The 23,250-nt window shown below is 46.1% G+C and overlaps 5 protein-coding genes across 5 annotated transcripts; 4 read left to right on the forward strand and 1 right to left on the reverse strand.

Annotated features, from left to right (window-relative positions):
* Nucleotides 1-3,874: 3,874 nt before the first annotated feature.
* C7M61_003293 (uncharacterized protein) lies at nt 3,875-5,236 on the reverse strand (the record flags this gene model as incomplete). Its single annotated transcript, XM_024858635.1, has 1 exon — nt 3,875-5,236. One exon carries the CDS (start codon nt 5,234-5,236, stop codon nt 3,875-3,877), a length of 1,362 nt encoding a protein of 453 aa, XP_024713122.1.
* A 2,050-nt stretch (nt 5,237-7,286) lies between these two features.
* C7M61_003294 (OPT family small oligopeptide transporter) lies at nt 7,287-10,004 on the forward strand (the record flags this gene model as incomplete). Its single annotated transcript, XM_024858636.1, has 1 exon — nt 7,287-10,004. The coding sequence occupies one exon, from the start codon at nt 7,287-7,289 to the stop codon at nt 10,002-10,004; it is 2,718 nt and encodes a 905-aa protein (XP_024713123.1).
* Nucleotides 10,005-11,181: 1,177 nt separating this feature from the next.
* Nucleotides 11,182-13,911, forward strand: C7M61_003295 (OPT family small oligopeptide transporter; the record flags this gene model as incomplete). The annotated part of the gene is made up of 1 exon (XM_024858637.1): nt 11,182-13,911. One exon carries the CDS (start codon nt 11,182-11,184, stop codon nt 13,909-13,911), a length of 2,730 nt encoding a protein of 909 aa, XP_024713124.1.
* A 1,987-nt stretch (nt 13,912-15,898) lies between these two features.
* C7M61_003296 (OPT family small oligopeptide transporter) lies at nt 15,899-18,637 on the forward strand (the record flags this gene model as incomplete). Its single annotated transcript, XM_024858638.1, has 1 exon — nt 15,899-18,637. The coding sequence occupies one exon, from the start codon at nt 15,899-15,901 to the stop codon at nt 18,635-18,637; it is 2,739 nt and encodes a 912-aa protein (XP_024713125.1).
* A 512-nt stretch (nt 18,638-19,149) lies between these two features.
* Nucleotides 19,150-20,706, forward strand: C7M61_003297 (uncharacterized protein; the record flags this gene model as incomplete). Its single annotated transcript, XM_024858639.1, has 1 exon — nt 19,150-20,706. One exon carries the CDS (start codon nt 19,150-19,152, stop codon nt 20,704-20,706), a length of 1,557 nt encoding a protein of 518 aa, XP_024713126.1.
* Between the last annotated feature and the right edge of the window lie 2,544 nt (nt 20,707-23,250).

Below are 23,250 nucleotides of genomic sequence, written 5' to 3' on the forward strand. Positions count from 1 at the left end.
ACACCCTGGCCACCGTTGGCTGCACAGAAGCACTAAGCGAGATGACAGGTGTTTACGGAAACTTGCAAACACTTTGGACAAATCTGTTGTAACTTTAAGGTTTTCCAGGCCCCTGACCACAAAGCAAGCTTCGGCCACAAAACAGCGTTCGAATGCTGCACCAGGCTTCTTCTCGCGCGCCTCCATGCACTGGGGCAGTTTCCAGAAACGCATCTCGCCCTTTTTTTTTTTTTTGGACTGTCTCGCAAACGCCTCGACAAGCGTTCCAATCAGGCAGCGTTATCTGGGCGTTCTCCTTGTGGCGGCACGCTGACTAAGCGGGGGGCCTGAACGTCCATCCACGATTCCCAACTCCCCAATTCCTCTCAATTCCTTCTACGCATCTTTTTCCACGCCAAAAGCCCCCCACTGGCTTGGCGGCGATCGCAGCCTGGAGGTAATTTTTTCGTGCTGATCACTGCGCTTTGGCAGCCCGGTGGAAAAAATATACTGCCACTGAAACTGAGGCCTCGCCAGGTGCATGTTCCTCTAACGCCGCAGAATCTCTAAGAACTTGGCCATCTGGAGAAACCTGGGGATCGTCAGTCGTCAATAACGGAGATTGCAATTGCCGGAAGTTGCAAGTGCCGAAAATTGCCAATCGCTCTTAGCCCGGCTAAGCCGACCTCTGCTCCGATCGGTGCGAGTGGTTTTTTCAACCAGCCCATCTCTGGAATGCCTCTACTTCATGACCTGCCGCATCGCTATGCTACTTTGGGACGGAGCCGTGGATGGCTCGGACCATCCCGTCGGCATTACGAGCAGTGGCTTCGGCTTTTGGAGTGAAACGGCTGGCCTCTGCTGGCCTGGTGGCCATACCCACCCCCAAGTTCTCCTTTTCTCGGTACTGTCTGCTCATTTTTTTTCTTTCTTTCTTTCTCGATTGTGGCTCGTGGCCCTGCGTTGGATTCACCCGATTCACCTTTCTTCCTCCCCGTGGCTTCTACTATTTTTGATGGTGCTCGTAAATTGCATTTTCTGTTCCGCTCGCGTTTTTGCACCCATTTCTCAGAACCCTCGCGCATCTAGCGATTTCTAGAAACCTGAGCAAAAGGCTGATTTGGAAAAAGTAAAAAAGAGAAACGTTGGAGAAGTCGAAAACTTTTACAAAAACAAGAAACAAAACAAAAAAAAGAAACAAAAGACAAAACCTCTGTCTAATTCAACGTGACAGCTACAAGAACTCACCCATTCCAGAACCGATGAAACGAATGCCCATTTCACATTCCGTGGAATTAACTTCCACCCAGAACAATGCAAAGGACTTTCCGTGCATACATTGTCTTTTCCGTTCGTATTGTCAACGTCAAAGCCCTTCTCAGCGCATCGAGACCATCAGTTGACGTATCATCCGCGGATAAATCTAAATAGCCAGATCTCATGGCCTAGGCGGAGCAGGGTGGTGTTTCATTTCTGGCCCATGCGCTTCTGATGACGTTGCAGTAGTTCTGCAGTAACAGTCACAGTGCCTCGAATGGCCTATTGTTGGACCGAACAGCATGCACGGCATACATGTATTGCAGCGGGCCAATTCCACCTGAAACACGTCCAGAGGGTCCCTTTTCAATACTTGTCTCAGTGGTGTGGCGTTGATATTATTGTCTCAAAAATCACTGTTTTGCATTTGTCTTTCGGAGATCCAAAATGATGGGCTTCGATCTACACACCTATATTTAGCCCCACGGAATCTGGGCACCAATCAAGAAAAGCAATTCAGTACCTGTGGGGTCGAAGGATTATGAGCTTTCACCTGTTACCATGGCGATAAAGAGCCAAAGCGAGGGATCTCATGTTGAATCTATTGTGGCTTTTGCAGGTATAGCCGATTGTTGCAGTGGAGGTTTACAAGGCATGTGCTGAGCTGAATTTGCAACCAGGCCGTTTGATAGATCCATGGAAATTCCTTGCTTTACACAGATTTGGGCAACGGTACCAAAATATGGCACCGAGGACGAATATTTCTATTACATGTGCTACTGCTGGATTTCACAAAATTTAAAAGTGCAATGTGCCCGGTAAGATTAGTGACTCGGTGAAGAGCGGGCTTTTGAGGTAAGAAAGCAGCATAATATCATTCACCAACTCTTCCTCCTTGAAAGTGGATGCCATATTATGTCGTGATAGATTCCACCGAATAGCTTGGAACTAAGCAGCAGAACCAAGAAAATCGACAAGCATGAACACGATTGCCCAAATGCCAACCTAGCGTTTTGAGCTTTCTTAGGTATTGCGTGAAAAATCGTATCTGCATGAATATTGTCTCATAAGCACAAAAAACACGCCATCACTCACCATCGCTTGAACTTTATGAGGCTAGCCCAGGATGAGAACCGGCTGGTTTAGAGTAGGTGATAGATCACCAAAGATGAATTGATGGACCCATATTAGATTATCAAAAGCAGATTAGACTTGAAAGTTTTCGAGAGATCTTTGATAGGAACTTTGCACAGTTTACCGTTCATTTTTCTCGTTTTATGAGAAGTGCAATTTAATTTAGGGCGCTATGAACAGCCAATTAGGGTCCAAGGGTCTGTCTAGTGGGTAATATCCTTGATTGGTCTCTTTCTCATGAAAAAGTACTTCGCTTTTTTCCAGTTGCATATTTGATAAATTGTCTCCTTTGTCTTTATGGGAGTGTGGAGTCTCAATACCAAGAGAGACGAGTGTTATCGAGTATCATGGTCAGGATAACTAATTGGAATTTACAGAAGTCTCCCTTTGACCAAAAGTGATAAAGCTTTGAATCCAATGACTGCAGCTGAATTATGAATTAAAAAGTTCCAATTAGGATACAAGAAATAAGAAAACACTGCACCTTATATGGTCTTCGATAAGAGCTTTTAAGAGAGCTAACCTATTCTTTTCAAAAATACATTTCCCAGCTTACCTTCCTGTTTTCGGAAATAGTGGTTGGAGCCAACAAATTATGCTGGCTGACATGTGCCAAAACCTCGAGAAAACGGATATAGGTAGAGCCACAGCAAGCCACAGCTAAAAATTGACGCCATCTCCCAGGTGTGAATGAAATGAGATTGAATCATCAAAATCATCGAGTCTGAAAATCTCCCCTTTTTTACGCATAAGGCTGTCAGAACCCTCGACACCCCCCAAGGTGTAAAGTACTTTAACCGCGGTGCATTATCAAAAGTATTTTATATACCAATTTTGCCGCCGAACTTCGCTTATATCACAATACACCAGTCATTAGGTAAAGTTGCCACGCCCCGCCTCGTGTGCCAAAAAAAAAAAACGCTGCCTTTCTCCTTCGAGCATTTTTTGATACCTTTGACTAACTTTTTTTGATTACGCCGCTATACCAAATTCAAACATGCAACCCTCTGAAGGGCGATCATATCTAGCTTCCAAAGTATGAAATATTGAAGAACTAGTGAATGGTTTACTAATTGAGGCAAGCTGCCTTTGGCGACTATGACGATTATGAAGACTCTTAAACGCTAAACCAAAGAATAACGATGTTCAGAATGAGGTTGAGTCCCTTCCAGGATCGTCCATCAGTGACCACATCTGAGGTTTGAGGGCTTACAAATGAGGAGAGGCTTCAATTGCCCAATATTACTACGTATCAGGTGAATTAGGTTTCATAAGAACAATCAAACACAGTCATGAAAGACAAAGTATCAATAAGGCTCTTGTGTCGTTATATATAATGTGATAAGAGTTGCAATAGGACTACCTAACGCTGATTTACTCTCAGGATATGAATGAAACGTCGAATTTTAATCGAGATACTATGTCCATTGTGAAGAATATACCACTATCCTCTCTATCCTATTATAGATTCTTTGAAATGGCCAACCGATTTTTTAGCATAACCTTATGGGGTGACCTCTTGATTGTCCTCATCGCTCAAGTCGTCTAGTTCAAAGTTGTCGACGTCGTTGGCAGAAATGTTTGCATAACCATCAAATTTCGTGAGCTCGCCGTTCTCATCGTAACCAACGAGTCTCAAGTACAATGTTAGAAGCATCTGCATCCACAAATAGATCAAGAATCCAGCACCGCTAACCACCAAAATGTAGGACGAGTGGTCGGCACCGAGATCATGGACGAGATTGAGCTGCTCCTCGTTGGCCGACATAAAAAGAATCCCCGAAAGCACCAAACTGAAGGGAGGAATGTGCTGGAACGCAAGAATACTCCCTGTGTCGCTTGCACCATTGTCTTTAAGCAAAAAGCAGATCTCTATAATTCTCGACAATCCGCCCGACATGAGCACAAGACCAAAGAGAGCATGCACTTTTGTAGAGATCACCAAATGCTGCGAGTGTTCAGACATGGCCCACCCGGTGTAGATCAAGAGCAAAGCAGGGACGACGGATCTTGTGTTGTTTTTACGAGAAAGCCACATGCCTAGAAGACCACCACACCACCAGATGATTCCCATGGAGGTGTGCTGGTAGTCGCCGTGATTCCACTCCTCTCTTCCCCACCTGTGCTCTGTGAAAGTGTTCACAATACCCCAAAGGCACATGATTGAGGAGTCGTAGAATTCCTGACTTTTGACGTTGGGATCACCATTGAGCCTGCGGTGGTTTCTGATCCACGGCACCATAAGCACCCATGCCAATACGAAGCCGTATAGAATGAAGGACGACCCCATTATGCCGTGTGCAATACACTGACCCGTGGCCTTACCGTAGCAAAACCCGAAAAGGGCCACGGGAGCCATACAAACACGTACCCAACCGGTCAATGTAGATGTAAAAGCCAAAGTCTTGTAGGCACGAATGGCCACTCTGGATGGGGTCAGATAAGCCGTTTCAGCCTTCTGTGGCCAGAACTTGTTCATCACAATGTTGGAGCCATTGATCAAAGTTCCAAGAAACACGGTCACACCAAGCTCCCAGGTCAAAAACCACCCTGTACCTTTGGAAGTTCTGTTCTCATGGTTGTCCACATTATCGGGAAACTCCAAGAACAACGACTCAAAAAGCGAATATGCAAAAGCAACGATGTGAAGCACCGAAGCCAAGTGGAAAACCTCGGCAAAAGCCAAAACCGAAGAGATGGACGGGAGGATCAAGAGCAAGAACAAGGTGAGGATCCAATGGAACGTTTTGGAGCCGGCATTGACCGGGTGGAACTCCACCTTCTCACCCATATCCATGTCCATGCCATCTGCCACAACTAATGCTGTGACAAGCAAGAAGGCAACGGATTTCTTAACATAAGACATTGGTGTTCTTTGGTTAAGTGGTAGGATTGAAAACCGAGCCTCCGAGATGTAAGGGTGTGGGTCCGACTCGGTTACGAATAGAACTTTTGAAAAGCAAGAGAAAGAAAGACATGTTTCGAAGTGGCAATAAATCAGGTGATTTGATTTCGGATGCTGATTTATTGGTTTGAGTTTGAAAGTTGAGTTTAGGCAGGCGCGTGCTCTTTAGTGAAGAAATAGCGTTCCATACCTCCTTGCGGTACAGTAAGTAGTAGAAAGATGCCCACAAAGTAGAATAAGATAGCAGCAGATTTCAAGAATAAGATAAAAGTGTGAAAAACGAGAAATTATGGAAACTTTACCGCTTGTCGGAAAGCATTCCAAGGTCGACAGCTGCATCTGGTGCTTTTTACACACGAGGCGTTGGTCGAGTTACAAAATCGCCAGGCCATGAAAGTCAAAATAATTTGCCCACTTTTGATGACACAAAAAATTTCCCCACTCAAAAACAAGCGAATCAGAAAATGGTCTCAAATGTATCGAGTGGCTCGTGCGGCGCTATCATTGGGCGACTATGAGGCTTAGAAGGCGATAAGGAAAATCCATGAGTCGCTAAAAGAACCTCACATACGAAGTAGAAAAAAGAAATTTCATGGTCGGGAAATCTACAAACCATGACACCACGAACATGCCGATAAGACAAGTGTTGCTTTTTCCCCACCTGTAGACCATGCTTACAGCGAAATAGCAAACAGAGAAATCACCATTTTGTGAGCAATTAGCAAATCATCGACAAGATCGCCTTTTATTTCGATAGACCCGATGGCATATTAGCCCGTCCGCCAGCAAGGCAATCTTGCCGATTGAGAAATTTATTTGACCATGAAACTCCACAAAAGGCTTTTCAGTAAATTCGTTGGCGAAAAAGAAACTTTATTTCAAAGAAGTAGTCCAGTAAATTCCGTCAAAGCTTAAAGTAATAATACTTTGCAGTGTCGGCCTGAATGGAATAACCCCTAAGGCACCCTTGGAGCCGTGCTACCAGAGGCATGCAGCCATATGATCTTATCAGGGCGCCATTTGGGCGATTGCACCAATGGCTGTTTTTGGCGTTTACGTCAAATGTGACTTAGTAGCCGGAAAAGGCGGACTGGTGCTTGTAATTAAGTTATGATGCGTCTGATAAAGCCTCCTTTTCGGTTCGATAGAAAGCGTACAGAAACAAAAGAGACTAAGGAGAGAACAACTACCTTCAGTGTTAGGTGAATTTTATAGCTTATCAATGAATACCAGTCATTGTTCGGTGCGTTTTTGACATATTATTCGAGGGCTTGGCGACAAGACGACCTCGCATATGACAGGTTATGGACCCTCTGATAAGACTCGCGGCTATAGTTACCGCTGATGCCGCTGAAGTCTTATTTTTTTTTCTGGGCGTCTACCGAATAGGACTTTTGTGTAACTTTTCCACCCAAGAAAATATTTTGACAGGTTTTTTTCTAGAGTAAGGGTCCTCGTTTGGCTTCTGTTGTTTGATATCCTCTGATTTGCACCCATTGAAAATCACATACTACTAATCTCGTTCTCGAGGATTCATGATCTTATCGGAATTACAATTCCATAACCGCACGGGCGCTAGAATGAAACTGCATCGTGATAATTCCGAAGGGCTTTCTGGTGATGCAACTCGTGGTATTTAGCCGCCTTTGCATTCTTCCACGTCTCAGTCATGGTGATTATCAGCCATGCAGATTTGCAACCGCTGCTATTCGATCTGGTAGCTGTCTTGGCGAACAAGATCCATTCTAAACGAATTGGGAAAGCTGGTGCCCAGAATATTTGACATTCAGGCAAAATCTGACGACTCCAACGTTCATTTCTGTTCCAACTATCACGTAGAGACTTTGTTCTCATATTCGAGCCGGCTCATGCGGAGTTCGACGGGGTCTGTGAAATGTAGCTGATAACAAACGCCTTAGCGGCCGTTCACGCTTATCTGATACAGCGTTTGCTGTAGACGATAAATAGCACCTTTCTAGCCCATCATTTCCAACGTAGACCAATTCACATTATGGCAGAGAAACTCAATGCTCTTGCCAGCATTAGAAGCGGTGGAATGGACAATGCCCAAGACCATGAAGCCGATCTTAACGCCATCACTTCTAACCCATTATCCATGGGAGATGTGGCTGAGAACTTCACCACCGACCAAAAATTCTATATCTTGAAGCGTCTTGGTTACAACCATCTCAATGATCTTGATGACTTGCCTCCAGAGGCGGTTTTTATGTTGGAGAAGATTGCAAGTTTGGACATCAATGAAGCTGTTGAGATTCTCAAGGAGTCCGTTGATGAATTTGATGGAGATTTGAACGTCGAACAAGACACGTTTGAGCTCATGGAACATTTGCTTGCCTTTCACAATGACGGCAGAGTCCCTACTACCAAGGAAAAGCTCAGTCAAAACTTTGATAAATCCGACTTGAAGCAAACAGAATACTCTCTCGACGAGAGCTCCGACAACTTTTCAGAAGGAGGTGAAATCTTTGACTGGGAGTTGCAGACCAAAACTGAGGCTGGTATCATTGGTTTTTGGTCTATCTATCCTGAGGTCAGATCGGTTACACAGCCATTCGATGACCCATCTATCCCTTGCGAAACCTTTCGTGTCTATTTCTTGGGTCTCATCTGGACTATCATCGGGTCCTTTGTTATTCAATTCTTTTCCGAGAGACAGCCTAAAATCACTTTAGATACCTCCGTTGTCCAGCTTTTCCTCTTTCCATGCGGAAAACTCATGGAATATGTGCTCCCTGCTTGGGACATCAAGATCTGGAAATGGAAATTCAATTTGAACCCTGGTCCATGGAGCAACAAGGAGCAAATGTTGGCTACCCTTTGTTATTCTGTCAGTGTCGGTGCCATCTATGTCTCCTGGAATTTACACAATCTTATGTTGGACAATTACTATGGTGTCAAATGGGTCGATTTCGGATATCAAGTCCTTTTGACCTTAGCAACTAATTTTATGGGCTTTGGTTTCGCTGGTCTTATCAGAAAGTTTGTCATTTACCCTGTCAACTGTATCTGGCCTAGTATCTTGCCAACGATTGCACTTAACAGAGCGTTGTGTCAGCCAGAGAAGAAGAGTAAGATCAACGGTTGGACCATCTCCAGTTTTATGTTCTTCATGGCCACGTTCTGGGGCTCTTTCATCTGGTTCTGGGTCCCAGACTATTTGTTTACAGCGCTCAGTACCTTCAATTGGCTCACTTGGATTGCTCCTAACAATTTCAACTTGGCTGTCGTTACAGGCTATCAAAGCGGTTTGGGAATCAATCCAGTTCCCACTTTCGACTGGAACATCTTGAATTTCAACCTTCCATTGAACATTCCATTCTTCAGTTATATCAACAATTACATCGGTATGGTTATCGCTATGTTCTGTATCGTTGGTGTTTGGTTTTCCAACTACAAGTGGACTGGGTACCTCCCAATTAACTCAAACTCCTTGTTCACCAATACTGGAGAACGGTACCACGTTACTGCTATTTTGAATGAGAACTCACTTCTCGATGAAGAGAAGTACCAAAAGGTCGGTCCCCCATTTTACTCGGCTGCGAATCTTGTTGTTTATGGAGCATTCTTCGCTCTCTATCCATTCACAGTGTTCTATACGTTTATCATGCACTTCAAGCAGATCAAACACGCGGGTAAGGGCTTTGTAAAAATGTTCAAGCTGTGGAAAACCTCAACCTACGAGGGCTTCAATGATCCATTCAGCAGATGCATGACAAGATACAAGGAGGTTCCGGAGTGGTGCTTCCTCGTCGTTTTGGTTATTTCCGTGGTGCTTGCCATTTTAGCTGCAAAGCTTTACCCATCTGATGCACCCGTGTGGACCATTTTCTTCGCTTTGGGTATTAATTTCGTGTTCTTGGTCCCACTTTGTATCATTTACGCAACCACAGGAAGCTCTTTTGGACTTAATGTGCTTGTCGAACTTATTGTTGGTTATGCTATGCCAGGTAATGGTTTGGGTTTGAACTTCGTGAAGGCTTTGGGTTACGTCATTGATGGACAGGCTGAAAACTACGTCGGCAACCAAAAGCAAGCTCATTACTTGAAAATTGCTCCAAGAGCGCTTTTCCGTATTCAAATGATTTCGGTGTTTGTTCACTGTTTTGTCGCTTTGGGAACGTTCAACTTGCAAATTAAAACCATTGAAAATTACTGCAGTCCCAAGCAGGCCCAAAAGTTCACCTGTCCTTCGGCTACCACATTTTACTCTGCTTCTGTGTTGTGGGGTGTTATTGGTCCAAAGAAGGTTTTTGGTGGCCTTTATCCAGTATTGCAGTGGTGCTTCCTCATTGGTTTCTTGTTGGTTTTCCCATGCGTCTTGCTTAAAAAGTACTTCAAAAATTACAAGGTTGTCAGGTACTTCCATCCAGTTCTTATTATCATGGGTTTCCTCCAATGGGCTCCTTACAACTTATCCTACTTCACTGGCGGATTGTACTTGTCCATTGCCTTCATGTACTACCTCAGAAATAAGAAACAGGCATGGTGGACCAAGTATAACTATATTCTTTCCGGTGGTTTGAGTGGTGGTGTTGCCTTTTCCGGTATTATTATTTTCTTTGCTGTGCAATACCACCCCAAGTACATTGACTGGTGGGGAAACAATGTCAACGACCTGGGTCTTGATGCTATCGGACCTTCAAGATTGAATGTCACCTTGGATGCACCAGATGGTTACTTTGGCCCAAGAATTGGCAATTTCCCATAAACGCTGCTCTTATAGAATGCCTATGACGATGCTCTCATGAGCCTAATAATAAAAAATGAAACTCGTCGTCAGCGAATATTTTGTAGACGGAAGACCCTTTTAAGCTTTAACCCCACTGAAAGATAAGATAAATCCTCGGAATGATAATGCACGGCTTCGTTCTCCACAGTTAAAATGGCAACTTTTTGAGCCCTCGGTGTGTCTTGGCATACAGTGCCGAAGGGAACAATAGCAGGTGACAAGATGCTGCATGGCCTAAGCCAATAGTGAGTGCGTCAAACAAAAGCATGTCTCATAAAGTTAGGCTGGATTACACCTGGGGTATTTTCGACCCATGTATTTTTAAACACATAAGCGGAAAAAAGCATTGTCATCTTGAAACAAAAATGGTTATTTCCCTCAACTTGCGCTTTGAAAGCGTGGATATTTGACACGCAACCGAAGTCTTGGCACGTCAGCCTCAAGAGCCGTACAACCCGGTGTACCCTGATAACACACGGTTTTGTGGTGGTCACAAATATCAGGATATTTTGAGGACGAAAGTCTTGGCGGTGCTTTTCGATTGGTTAGATTGCCTGAAAGATTTGAACGCCTTATGAGTTTCTTGGGGTTTAGGGACCCTGACAATAGATGATACGCCACACTTACGGTGTAATGAAAATCTCCAGAGAAAGCTGATTTCGAGCATTGTTGAAGCCTCTACTCTGGATTTCAACTCATGGGGTGCAACCACACATGAACAATGCCGCCACATGTCATGGAATTGCAGTTCCACAGTCCTGTTTCAAGAATACGCAGAGCTTGTAAAACGTACGTAGAGCTGATGTAGTTGATTACTTTTCGAGGTGATGCATAGGATAATCTGGCTAAATCTCACAGCTTCAGCCGTGCGATTGAAGATGGTGTTACAGCATAAAAAGCACAGAGAAATCGTAGAAATGTCAAAATCGAGTTTTCCCTTGTCAAGGAGATTTCACTCCAGCCTCGTTTCTGAACGGCTGCAACCCAGCTTGCCCCACTTTCTTCCAAGAAAATTGATAACGCTGTGGCGCTTAACCGGGAAAGGCTTGAAGGAATCCACGAGAGATAAGAAACGCCCCGACCTTGTTCTCCTTCCACAGGAGCACATGTAGACTATAAAACCAGGCGTCATGGCCATTTTCTTGAAACATCACCAATGACTGAAAAGGTTGACGCTCATGTGAGTGTCGTCAGTAGTGGAAGATTGGCACCTGAAAGCCACCAGTTCGACTTGAATGCGGTCATGTCAAAGGCTGTTTCTCTTGGAGATGTTGCGGAGCAGTTTTCATCAGACCAAAAGTTTTATATTTTGCAGCAGCTAGGCTACGAGCATCTCGAATCCTTTGAGGACCTTCCAGTCAACGCCACTTACATGTTGGAGAAGATCGCCTCTTTAAGCACAGAAGAAGCAGTGGAGATCATCAACGAGGCGCTTGACCAGCACGACGGAGACTTGAACCTTAGCATGGCTAGGTTGGACTTCATGAAAGCTCTCGTGGACTACAACACGGCTGGAAGAGTCTCCACATCCAAAAAGAGAGGCCTGACTGAAGAAAAGACCGAGATCCAGCAAACCGTGGAATCCTTGGATGAAGTTTCCACTGACGCTTCTGGAACCTTCAACAAGGCAGACCCTTTTGCCATTTTTGACTGGGATCTCCAAATCAAGACGCAGGCCGGTATCATTGCCTTCTGGTCGATCTACCCTGAGGTGAGATCTGTAGCCCAGCCTTTCGACGACCAAGTGCCTTGCGAGACTTTCCGTGTCTATGTACTCGGTCTTTTGTGGACTGTCATTGGATCCTTCATTAACCAGTTCTTCACCGAGAGAATGCCCAGTATCAGTTTGTCGACCGCTGTGGTGCAGCTTTGTATGTTTCCTTGTGGTAAGCTTTTGGAATTGATCCTCCCCGCCTGGGACGTGAAAATCTGGAAGTGGAAGTTCAATTTGAATCCTGGACCATGGAGTGCCAAAGAGCAGATGTTGGCCACTCTTACATACTCTGTCAGTGGTGGCACGATTTATGTCTCCTACAACCTTCACAATCTCCAGTTGGACAAGTTTTACGGTGTCAAGTGGGTCGATTTCGGATACCAGATTATTTTGACCCTCAGTACCAGTTTTATGGGTTTCGGGTTAGCCGGTATTGTCAGGAAGTTCGTTGTGTATCCTGTCAACTGTCTCTGGCCAAGTATCTTGCCTACAGTCGCCCTTAACAGAGCCTTGTGTCAACCAGAAAAGAAGAGTAATATCAGCGGCTGGAAGATTTCCAGTTTTTCCTTCTTCTTGATTGTCACCGCCGGATCTTTCCTTTACTTCTGGATCCCCAACTTCTTGTTCACGGCGCTCTCCAAGTTTAACTGGATTACATGGATTGCTCCTAACAACTTCAATTTGGCTGCCATCACCGGATCTCAATCCGGTTTGGGTCTCAATCCCATCACTACTTTCGACTTCAACATCATTCTTTACAGCTCCCCTCTTGCCCTTCCGTTCTTCACAACCTTGAACTACTACATTGGAGCTGTGATTGGCATGTTCTGCATTATTGGTATCTGGTGGACAAACTACAAGTGGACGGGCTATCTTCCAATCAACTCGAATGCTTTGTTCACACGTACTGGAGAGAGGTACGCTGTGACGTCTATTTTGAACGACGAGTACCTCTTGGACAACGAGAAGTACCAAAAAGTCGGTCCTCCATTTTACACAGCTGCACAGCTTGTTTCTTACGGCGCTTTCTTTGCCTTGTATCCATTCACCGTTTTCTACATTGGCGCCACAAACTTCAAACAGCTCGTATTTGCAACCAAGGGGTTCTTGAAAATGTTCAAGCTCAAGAGAGCCTCCACTTACGATGGTTACAACGACAACTTCAGCAGATCGATGGCTAAATACAAGGAGGTGCCGGAGTGGTGGTTCACGATTATCTTGGTAATTTCCTTGGTGCTTGCCATCTTAGCCGCCAAAATCTACCCATCCCAGGCCCCAGTGTGGTCGATTTTCTTTGCCTTGGGTATCAACTTTGTATTCTTGATCCCCATCTGTATCTTCTACGCACAGACCGGCTACTCCTTTGGCCTTAACGTTTTGGTGGAGTTGATTTACGGTTACGCCAACCCTGGAAATGGCTTGGGTCTTAACTTCGTCAAGGCCTACGGTTATGTCATTGATGGCCAGGCCGAGAACTACATCACCAACCAGAAACAGGCACACTACATGAGAATCCCACCCAGATCGCTTTTCCGTCTCCAGATGATCTCCGTTTTCATCCACTGCCTTGTGCAGTTGGGCACCTTCAACTTGCAAATCAACACCATCGAGGACTACTGTGATCCTAGACAGTCACAGAACTTCAGCTGTCCTCTGTCGAGAACCTTCTATTCTGCTTCTATTCTCTGGGGTGTGATTGGACCCAAAAAGGTGTTTGGCGGGCTCTATCCCGTTTTGCAGTGGTGCTTCTTGATCGGCTTTTTGTTGGTCATTCCATGTGTGTTGTTGAAGAAGTACTTCAACAGAAACAGCTTTGTCAAGTACTTCCACCCTGTGCTTGTCATCCAGGGCTTCATCTTGTGGGCTCCTTACAACTTGTCTTACATCACACCAGGCCTTTACGTGAGTTGGACATTCATGTCGTACATCAAGCGCCGGTACGAGGCCTGGTGGGCCAAGTACAATTACATTCTTGCTGGTGGGTTGACCGCAGGTATCGCCTTTTCCAGTATCATCATTTTCTTTGCCCTTCAGTACCACTCCAAGCTGGTGGTGTGGTGGGGTAACACTGTGAATAAGCAAGGTCTCGATTACATTGGACCTGCCCGTTTGAACGCCACTCTTGAGGCACCCGAGGGTTATTTTGGACCTCGTGTGGGCAACTTCCCATGATTGTAATGAATATGATAACGTATAGCAGAAAGGGAGCAGTAGGATGAGTGATTTCGTAAACAGTGTCGGTTTGGGAACACAATAGGTCGCTTAAGCCACAAAGCTGGGTTTTGTTCGGGATGGAGTGATGGATCTCCGATTGCAGTGGGATTCATCAATAGTGACGAAGAAGGGGTATTGGGTTGATGCACTGTTCCTGAACCAATGGCCTCGTATCCACATTTTGTGTTTTTAGTTATGAGACGCTTTTAATGATGATTGCTGTACGAATGGTAAGAGCCTCGGGGTGACTTGATACACTTTTGGGTCACTTCCTGCTCTCCCACCTTGTCATTTTGAGAGTCATTTTCCGAATTCACAAATATACCATTCCACCACCTTTAGCTAGACAGCCATCTGTAGAAGATTCCGCTCGCCGAGTCCGGATATGCAAAGAAGGGTATAATTCGTGATGGACGTTGATGGGGTTAAGTTGGCAGCCGTGCCTCAAACGCCGTTGCAGTGCTCCACGGGAGTGTGATGAGTCAGATACAAGCATGCTTTCGATGAAGTCCAATTTAATGGAAGTATTACTGCTGGAAAAAACTGCCCGTTGTGTCAAACCCGGCGGTCGCTTGACCTGTCAAATGATATCAGGTCGCAGCCTAGCACATATCGCAGATATAGCAAGTCAACCCAGTACAAGTCAAAACATTTAGGTGAGCCCAAATAAGGTCAACTCCATATACTCCATATAAGTCGACTCCATTCAGCCAAATTGAATTATTTCTAGTCGGTTTATGGAAATCTCACAAAAAACCAGAATATATCCAACCGCACCAGGAACATCCACCAAGCATCAGCAGCCAATGCCGATCCCCGATAACGAAACCCACAGGGAACCCACAGGGACCGGCACTTTTGTGACCCATGTCCCGAGACAGCATGCGGCGTGAACGGAACAATAGCGTTTCCATGGTCAAACAACGGAATTGCGTTCCCCAGACTCTTTGTTCCAGGCTCTTTGTTCAGATCACCCTTTGTTCCCACTCTTCAACTGAGCGCTTAAACACACCTCCTACCGATGGACCGAGTCCCCTCCAAGTCCGATTCCCCACCCAGGGGATCCCCTTTTGCAAGCACCTTGTCGCGGTTGCAGCCAAAATGTCTCCTCTCGAAAGCCATGGAAGCGAATGGCCCAAGCCTAAAACACGCCACGAGCCGCACCTCTCCAAAGCCTAATCGACCCCGAACCGCCAGTATCGAACTCCCTGATTCAGTCCAGTTGCTCAATGCACTTCCCCACAGAAAACCGACATAGCCGCGTGGCAGCACAAAAAAAATCATGGCCATAGGCTGTCATGAAATTGATAAACGCCGCATCCACCTCACCGGTACCGGGATCGTCAAGGCCACTAACCAGACGGATGTTTTTGGAGAGTGCGACTGCCGGAAAAAAGCACAAATAAACCTAAATGCCCATGCCCCGCCCGCCAAGCGAAGGCTAAACCCTTGACACCTGTCAACCCGCCAGCCCGGCCTTGGCGGCTAGTAGTACTCTAGTTTTTTCCATCTCCACATTCCTGCCGCTCAGATAGATAAGCGGGTATATGCGGCTCATTGCCGTACGTGTGGAAGGCTGTCTCTACGGCATTGTGCCGTGGCTGGGATCGACAGGCGGCAGTGGAAGCCAGTCACAAGAGGGCTTTTCTAATCTGCGGCTGCGATAGAGAAGCGACGAGGTGGTGATAGATGGATAAAGCCAAAATTTTCAAACAACATTCAGCGAGGGCTTTATAAACCAATATAAATCAACTGCCATTTTTTTTTTAACTTGTATCCTCCACTCACAGGCTCGTCACTGATAGGTGCTCTCACAGCTCGGTTATGCGCGTCACCTGGTGCATGCGAGTTGCGTGCTGCAACATGGAATGGCCCAAGAGCTCGTGAGTCAACGAAATTCGTATAAATACCACAAGGGTCGTCCGATTTTTCTGACGGCCCATCCATGGCAGAAAAAGTAAATCCCATCACCAGCGTTACCAGCGCAGGCAACAGGCTCGACGCCGCAGACCACGAGCTTGATCTCAATGCCGTCACCTCCAACCCACTCTCTCTAGGCGATGTGGCAGCAGGCCTCACGCTGGACCAGAAATTCTATATTTTGAGGCGCCTTGAGTTTGGTCACCTCACCACCTTCGACGACTTGCCTCCCACGGCGGCGTTCATGATCGAGAAAATCCAGACCTTGGACATTGCCGAGGCCGAGGAGATCTTGAAGCAGTTCTTGGAGGACCACGACACAGACCTCAACATCCCCAACGAGGAAATCGACTTTGTCGAGCTTCTTGTGGAAAAATCGCCCCGCAACGCTGCCCGGGGCGACGTCAAGACCATGGGCTTTTCTGAGTTGGAAAAAGAGCACAGCGACAAGGAACACACGGCTGTCAATGAGCTGGTCTCGCTTTCGTCGCTCGAGTCCATGGACTTTAAAAAAGTGTTTGACTGGGAATTGCAGGCGAAAACCGAGGCCGGTCTTATTGCCTACTGGTCGCCTTACCCGGAGGTTCGTTCTGTTACAGATCCATACGACGATGCCTCCACTCCGTGTGAAACATGGAGAGTCTACTTCTTGGGCATGATCTGGGTCGCCATTGGCTCCGTCATCAACGAATACTTCTACAACAGAATGCCCAGCATCAGTTTACGGTCGCTGGTTGTGCAGCTTTTCCTCTATCCATGCGGTAAGTTCCTCGAGGCCGTGGTGCCCAAGAAAACCATCAAAATCTGGAAATGGAGCATTGAGCTTAATCCTGGGCCTTGGTCCCACAAGGAGCAGTTGCTTGCCACGCTTTGCTACAGTGTGAGTGGTGCTGCTGTGTACGCCAGTTCTTTCATTACACTCCAGAAGTTGGACATCTTCTACGGCGAGAAGTTTGTCGATTTCGGCTACCAGATCCTCTTGGTTCTCGCCTCCAACTTCATGGGTTTCGGTTTCGCCGGTATCTTCAGAAAATTCGTCATCTACCCAGTCCACTCCATCTGGCCCACCATCTTGCCCACACTTGCGCTTAACAAGGCCTTGATTCAACCAGAGAAGAAGGAGAAAATCCACGGCTGGACCATCTCCAGATACAGCTTCTTCTTCGCCGTCTTTGCATTTTCCTTCTTGTGGTTCTGGGTGCCTGACTACCTCTTCACGGCGCTTTCCTCATTCAACTGGATCACCTGGATTGCTCCCAACAACCTCAACTTGGCCACCATCACCGGAATGTCGTCCGGCTTGGGCCTCAACCCCATCTCGACTTTCGACTGGAACATCATGGGCATGAACTCGCCTTTGGCGATTCCCTTCTTTGCTCAGTTGAACAACTTCTGCGGAATGATCATTGGTTTCTTCGTCATTGTCGGCTTGTGGTGGACCAACTACAAGTGGACTGCCTACTTGCCCATCAACTCCAACCAGATCTTTACCAATCAGGGCGAGATCTACCAAGTGCAAGCAGTGTTGCTGGACAAAGGTACTCTTGACCAGGAGAAATACGAGAAAGTCGGTCCTCCATTCTATTCCGCTGCCAACCTTGTGGTGTACGGTGCCTTCTTTGCCGTGTACCCATTGAACGTGGTCTATGTTCTCCTCACTGACTACAAGAGACTCTGGTTTGCCATTAAGTCCATGATCAAGTCGATGAACTTCAAGAAGAAGACCTCTGCGTACGACGGTTTCAACGATCCTTTCTCGAGATCCATGACAAAATACAAGGAGGTGCCCGAATGGTGTTTCTTGATCATCTTGCTTATCAGTGTGGTGTTTGCCATTGTCTGTGTCAAGGCCTACCCATTGAACACCCCAGTGTGGACCATTTTCTTCGCTTTGGGTATGAACTTTGTTTTCTTGTTGCCCTTCTGCGTGGTCTACTCCACCACCGGTACTGCTGTTTCCATCAATGTCTTGCTTGAGTTGATCATTGGTTACGCTCTTCCAGGTAACGGTACCGCCTTGAACTTCGTCAAGACCTTGGGTACCAACATTGACGCCCAAGCTGAAAACTATATTACAAACCAAAAACAAGCCCACTACTTGAGAATCCCACCAAGAGCCTTGTTCCGTGTCCAGATGATCTCCAGTATCATCTACAGTTTCGTCTCTGTGGGTGTTCTTAACCTCGCCATTGACACCATCGAAGACTACTGTACCAGTGGCCAGCCTCAGAGATTCTCCTGTCCAAACACCACCACATTCTACTCTGCATCTGTCTTGTGGGGTGTCATTGGACCCAAGAAGGTGTTCGGCCATCTTTACCCTGTTTTGCAATGGTGTTTCTTGATTGGCTTCTTGCTCGCTTTCCCATGCTGGGCACTCCGGAAGTGGGGCAGAAAGACCGTTATTGGCAAATACGTGCACCCGGTTGTCGTTGTTTTCGGTTTCCTCCAATATGCTCCTTACAACTTGAGTTACTACATTCCAGGCATGATCCTCTCGTTCATCTTCATGTACTTGATCAGAAAGAGAAAGACCGCCTGGTGGGAGAAGTACAACTATATTCTCTCTGGAGGCATGGATGCTGGTGTTGCGTTTAGCAGTATCATCATCTTCTTTGCCGTCCAGTACCATGCTAAAAATATCGAGTGGTGGGGCAATACGGTAAACGACAATGGAATCGATGCCATGCGCCCATCCAGACTTAATGTTACGACCGATGCTCCCGATGGGTACTTCGGGCCCAGAATCGGCCATTTCCCATGAGACATGAGACTAAATACGAAAATTAATTCATTGTACTAGGAAGGTGTAGCTCGAACTTTTTTTCTGGTATCCAGATCGATGCTGGCATCTGCTTTCCCTCTCCTCGAAGCATCATTAATCATCATTAAAAATTAACCAAAACTTAAATTTGTTTGAGATATTTCAGCATTCTGCTTAAAACACTCAATTTTGCAGCCACTTTGCAGTCCACCAAATAATACGCCGTCAACGCATCTTAAACTTTAGCCTCAGACTACAGATATCAAGACTTACGTATTTCAACGTACCCCAGCCGTTTCCCTCCAAATCTATATTTTCACCCACCTTCATCGTAAATCAGCTGTCAACGTCATCTTGCCTACTAAGCCCCGTGTCATGATTATGTCCTATCGCGAAATCTCTCACGGCCACTTTTAGGCATGGTCCATGACTATGCACAGCCTGCACACGCCTAACTATGCAGCCGTTCATGCGTATAAAGAGCCACCCAACCCCATGGGTATTTTTCAAACATGGCCCGTTCCTACCAATTCCAGATACAACTAGAGAATCCAAACCGACAGTTCCACCCTGGCGACACGGTGCGGGGTAATGTTGCCCTCGAGGTGCACAAGTCCATGACCGTTCGTGACATCACCGTGCTGCTATCTGGCCAGTGTAAGTCTGCCAACTACAAGTACGTCACCCAGTATAATGCTTTCACGAAAAGGTACGAGCAGCGGAAGGTGAGCAATGCAATTGGATTCAGTCTTTTCGGTTTTTCCACAAAAGTGTTTCCTCCGCCTAATCTCCAGCAGCACGGTCTGGCTGAGGAATACACCTTGGCTGAAGGCAAGTACAACTATCCATTTGAGCTTTCTTTTCCAAACGGCACCATCGAGGCAAAAGCAATGTCACACTTTGATGTCAGTTCTTCGTACTTGGGCAATTCGTTCTTGTACGGTCCCAATTTGCCTCGTCGAGGCACTCAGAACATGGGCCCTGTCACGGTATCACTTCCACCTTCGTTCAACATGACCCAGGCCAGTGACGATTATGCAATTGTCGAGTATCATGTTGATGCTAGGGCAGACCGCAAAGGGTGGTTCAAATCGGACGTTTTCGACAGACAACAGCTCCGTTTTTCACCCCGCCTAGACTCTGTGATGTTCTCGTTTGGGCCCTTGATGAGCACACAGGGCGTTTCGACAAACAATTCTGCATTCATCGCCAACAACAGCACCGGAAACGCCAGACTCAAGTTTGACATTGAAAAAAGCAAAAGAAGCGAGGGCCGCAGCTTCTTGAGAAGAGTGTTCACCTCCAGAAGCGTCAAAATCCCCTTGGAGCTTATGGTGGAGTTCAAGCAAAGCAACACCGTTGCGTATCCACAAGGAACAACCGGGCGGGTTTTGCACCAGGGCGACAACCTCGCAGATATAGTCAGCCTCAAGCTCTTCACAGCATTTTCGGCTGAATCGCTCCAGCAAATGTTGATAGGTGGAGACGGGAAAAAGAACGTTCCGTCAGCGCCGTTGTCGAATCTCAAAGTCAAGAAAATCGCCGTGTCTTTGGTCCACATGGTGTATTACCAAGGCATCGAGCCCAAGGTTCAAGCTCGCGAGAACCTCGTCGGTAAGCAGGCATTCCTGAACGAGTTTGAGATTTCGGACTTCGAGGAGGTCCAGTATTGGAGTCAGGATTTGGTGAGAAAGGTCAAGCAGGACTACTCTCCCTACTTCGAAACGGGCAAGGCTTTTATGCTTGAGATACCGCCGGAAATGATATCTTTCATCCTATACTCAGACTTCCAGTCGTTTGCAGCACCTAACATCCTGGTGGACTACCAGCTCAGAATCAGCATGTCGGTGTCCACCACGGACGAGAGCCCGAACCTGGCAGAATTGGTCTGCACTGCTCCAATTGTGTTTCTTCCGAACCGGGTCGATGGAGCTTCTTCTATGGAATATCATCCCCCACCAAACCCGCCATTGGATTCTCTGATTTTGCAACCACCTGGAGCTGCTGGACCAGACCAAGGTGGACAAGAGGAAGAGCTACCTGCTTATTCTGAGGTCGGCAGAGCATGAGTTGGAGGGGGATATTAAGCATAGTGTCAAAAGCCACGGTCGATTTGGTTTATTGTGGGGTCAGGTAACCCCCATTGGAGCTTTGTCTACCGATTCCAGTCTATTAATGAGTCTCAGAGAAGATAGCAACTGTGTTCTATCTCATTCAGAGCAAGGGTTATAGGGGTTGATTTTGAGGTCTCACACCTAATTAGTGGGTCTGCAGCTCGTGCTATTGGAACTCATGAAACCCTCTAGTCGAAGGCGCCAAATACCAGGCAACGCAGGCCTATATTTATTTGAATAGCATCAATTGCATTTTCTCTTGTCAGCGAGTTTACTTGAAGGTTGGCAATAAACTGCACCGCATCAGTTGTGGCGCTTGCAATATATAAGGAACCGTCTTACCCCAATTACAATATTCACCCCTTTTCCACCAATAATAAGTTTTCCCGATTTGATCTTTTTCCTATCCTACTAGTTCGCTTGAACTGCCGCCAAATCCTACTTTCAGTTGCATGGGTCTTTTGTCGATAGTGGCAGTCTAGTGGTGAGTCGTTCTCGTTCTACCAATTGGCAAGCATTTGGTGCATTCACTGCCGAAAGTGGAGAGGGTTTGGTATTACTTCGTCTAGAACAGATTATTGGAAACCAAAAAGGCAGAATTGATGATACTGCTTGTGGTACTAGATAACGGCGGAAGTGTACCATTGGATCCATAGAGCTGCTGGCTGTTAAGTGATCTTAGGTTTTTGTGACAGATACAGCAAGAGGTCTTGGGCTGCCTTACTCAGGCTATCGATCAATCCTTTTTAATCTATGTCACTTAACAGGAGTTCTGGTCTGAGTAACTTTGTTGAGAAATGAAGAAGGACTGGAAAAGGAACATGGTTTACTTTGTCCAGAATACCTACTTGGTTGTCGGCAACTCCTCCTTGCCTGATTAGCACACTCCTATTACCTGTGAAGACAGTATGAACCCAGAACATTGTGTGGATGCTTTGCTGATCGTTCTTCATTAATTGGGCATTGATATAAATCTAGATAGGAAATTCTTCGAAGGTTCCAAGGGAAGGCTTCTAAATAACGTGAACTACTTACTGGAAATTTAACGAAAGGCTTCAATTTCAGTTTACGTGAGTGGAAGCTTGATCTGTAAAGGGCTTACAACGAACCAAAATCTCCCATCCTGATACCCAGAGGGAATCTGTTCAAGAAGCCGGTTATCCGGAGGCCAGGAACAACGACATTTCGAGCTTTCTCCAGGCTAAATCAAACTCAAAGTCAAACTTGATCGAAAAAGAAGAGTATAAGCAACCCAGGTTAACAAGTTTCAACAAAATTCGTCGTCAAGTATGTTCTCCTACAACCCCCACATGTCATTCTTTATCAGTGAACAGATAAGGCGTCCGAAAACCACAAAGTTGCCGTACGAAAATGACGATTTTTGTGGCAGGTGATTGCTTCAACCCCTTCGGCAACTGCCCGAATGTGTTAAACCCGGACGAAGAAATGACATGTTGATATGCGCAAATGCCTAAACTTGTACGGCTCGGTGGTTGCGCTTTTCTACTTTGGGACACGCGACCCCTACTTCGGCCCCTTATCTCCACAATTAAATTCTGGGACACTCTTTGTTCTGATTACCACAAAATCGTAGATTTTGTTTGTGTAGATTTTTTACTATAAGGTAGTGGAGTCTTATCTCTATTCGCGGCAACTCTACCATGGCTTTTGTAGTGAATAGAGAGCGTCTGCAGGGTCTTCCTGATAAGCTGTCAAAGGCTTTGGCAGGTCTACACCGAAAAATTTTATGGAGAATTATTCATTTCTGCAAGATGAAACTACAAGAACCAATTGATTTTTTTCTCCTTTTTGGCGGCATTTGTGTTGGACAAAAAGCTAAAACTCAATTCCTTATCTTTTCTGCTTAATTCTCGCACGGTGTTGCAATTCCATCCTAAAGCACAGGGGGCTAAACATGCAATGGGCGTTTTTTTATGACGGAAGTTGTTGGATTTGACGTGGTGCCAAGAACGCCAAAAGTCTTGGCTGCGTGGTTTTCAACCTCTTTGACAGGGGGTGAAACGTCACAGTTATGTGTGGCACCGGGATTACTGTCATGACAATGGCAATCATCGAGACGATATCGGCCCGAGCGTCAGGTCCGCCTTTGGGGTCCCTTTTTCGTCAATTCTTGTAGAAGGAAAGTCCATAAAAAAAAAAAAAAAATCGAATGCAACGACCAAAACAAAAAGCTGTCAAAAGAGCAGGTGCCACATCAGGTGCCACATGTGTGGAACAAGGAAAAGCAGGGATCCAAACCAGAGCTTATCGAGAGCAGGTCCTCCATTTTGGCTGGCGGACTTGCCGGGGATCACACGCCATTCGGGTTAAATCACCCTGGGGATAATACTACTATTCCGGTGCGCTCCACAACCACAGTCCATCGTTTCTAGTCAGGTAGGGCCAATTTGAAATTTTTAAAATTCAATTTGTAGAATAAAATACATTTTTGAATCCACCCCATGATTTGTTTAGGTCTCAGGGGATTGGCTGCGCTGT

The sequence above is a fragment of the Candidozyma pseudohaemuli genome (genome assembly GCF_003013735.1).
Source record: "Candidozyma pseudohaemuli strain B12108 chromosome Unknown scaffold00008, whole genome shotgun sequence".
Taxonomy (NCBI): domain Eukaryota; kingdom Fungi; phylum Ascomycota; class Pichiomycetes; order Serinales; family Metschnikowiaceae; genus Candidozyma; species Candidozyma pseudohaemuli.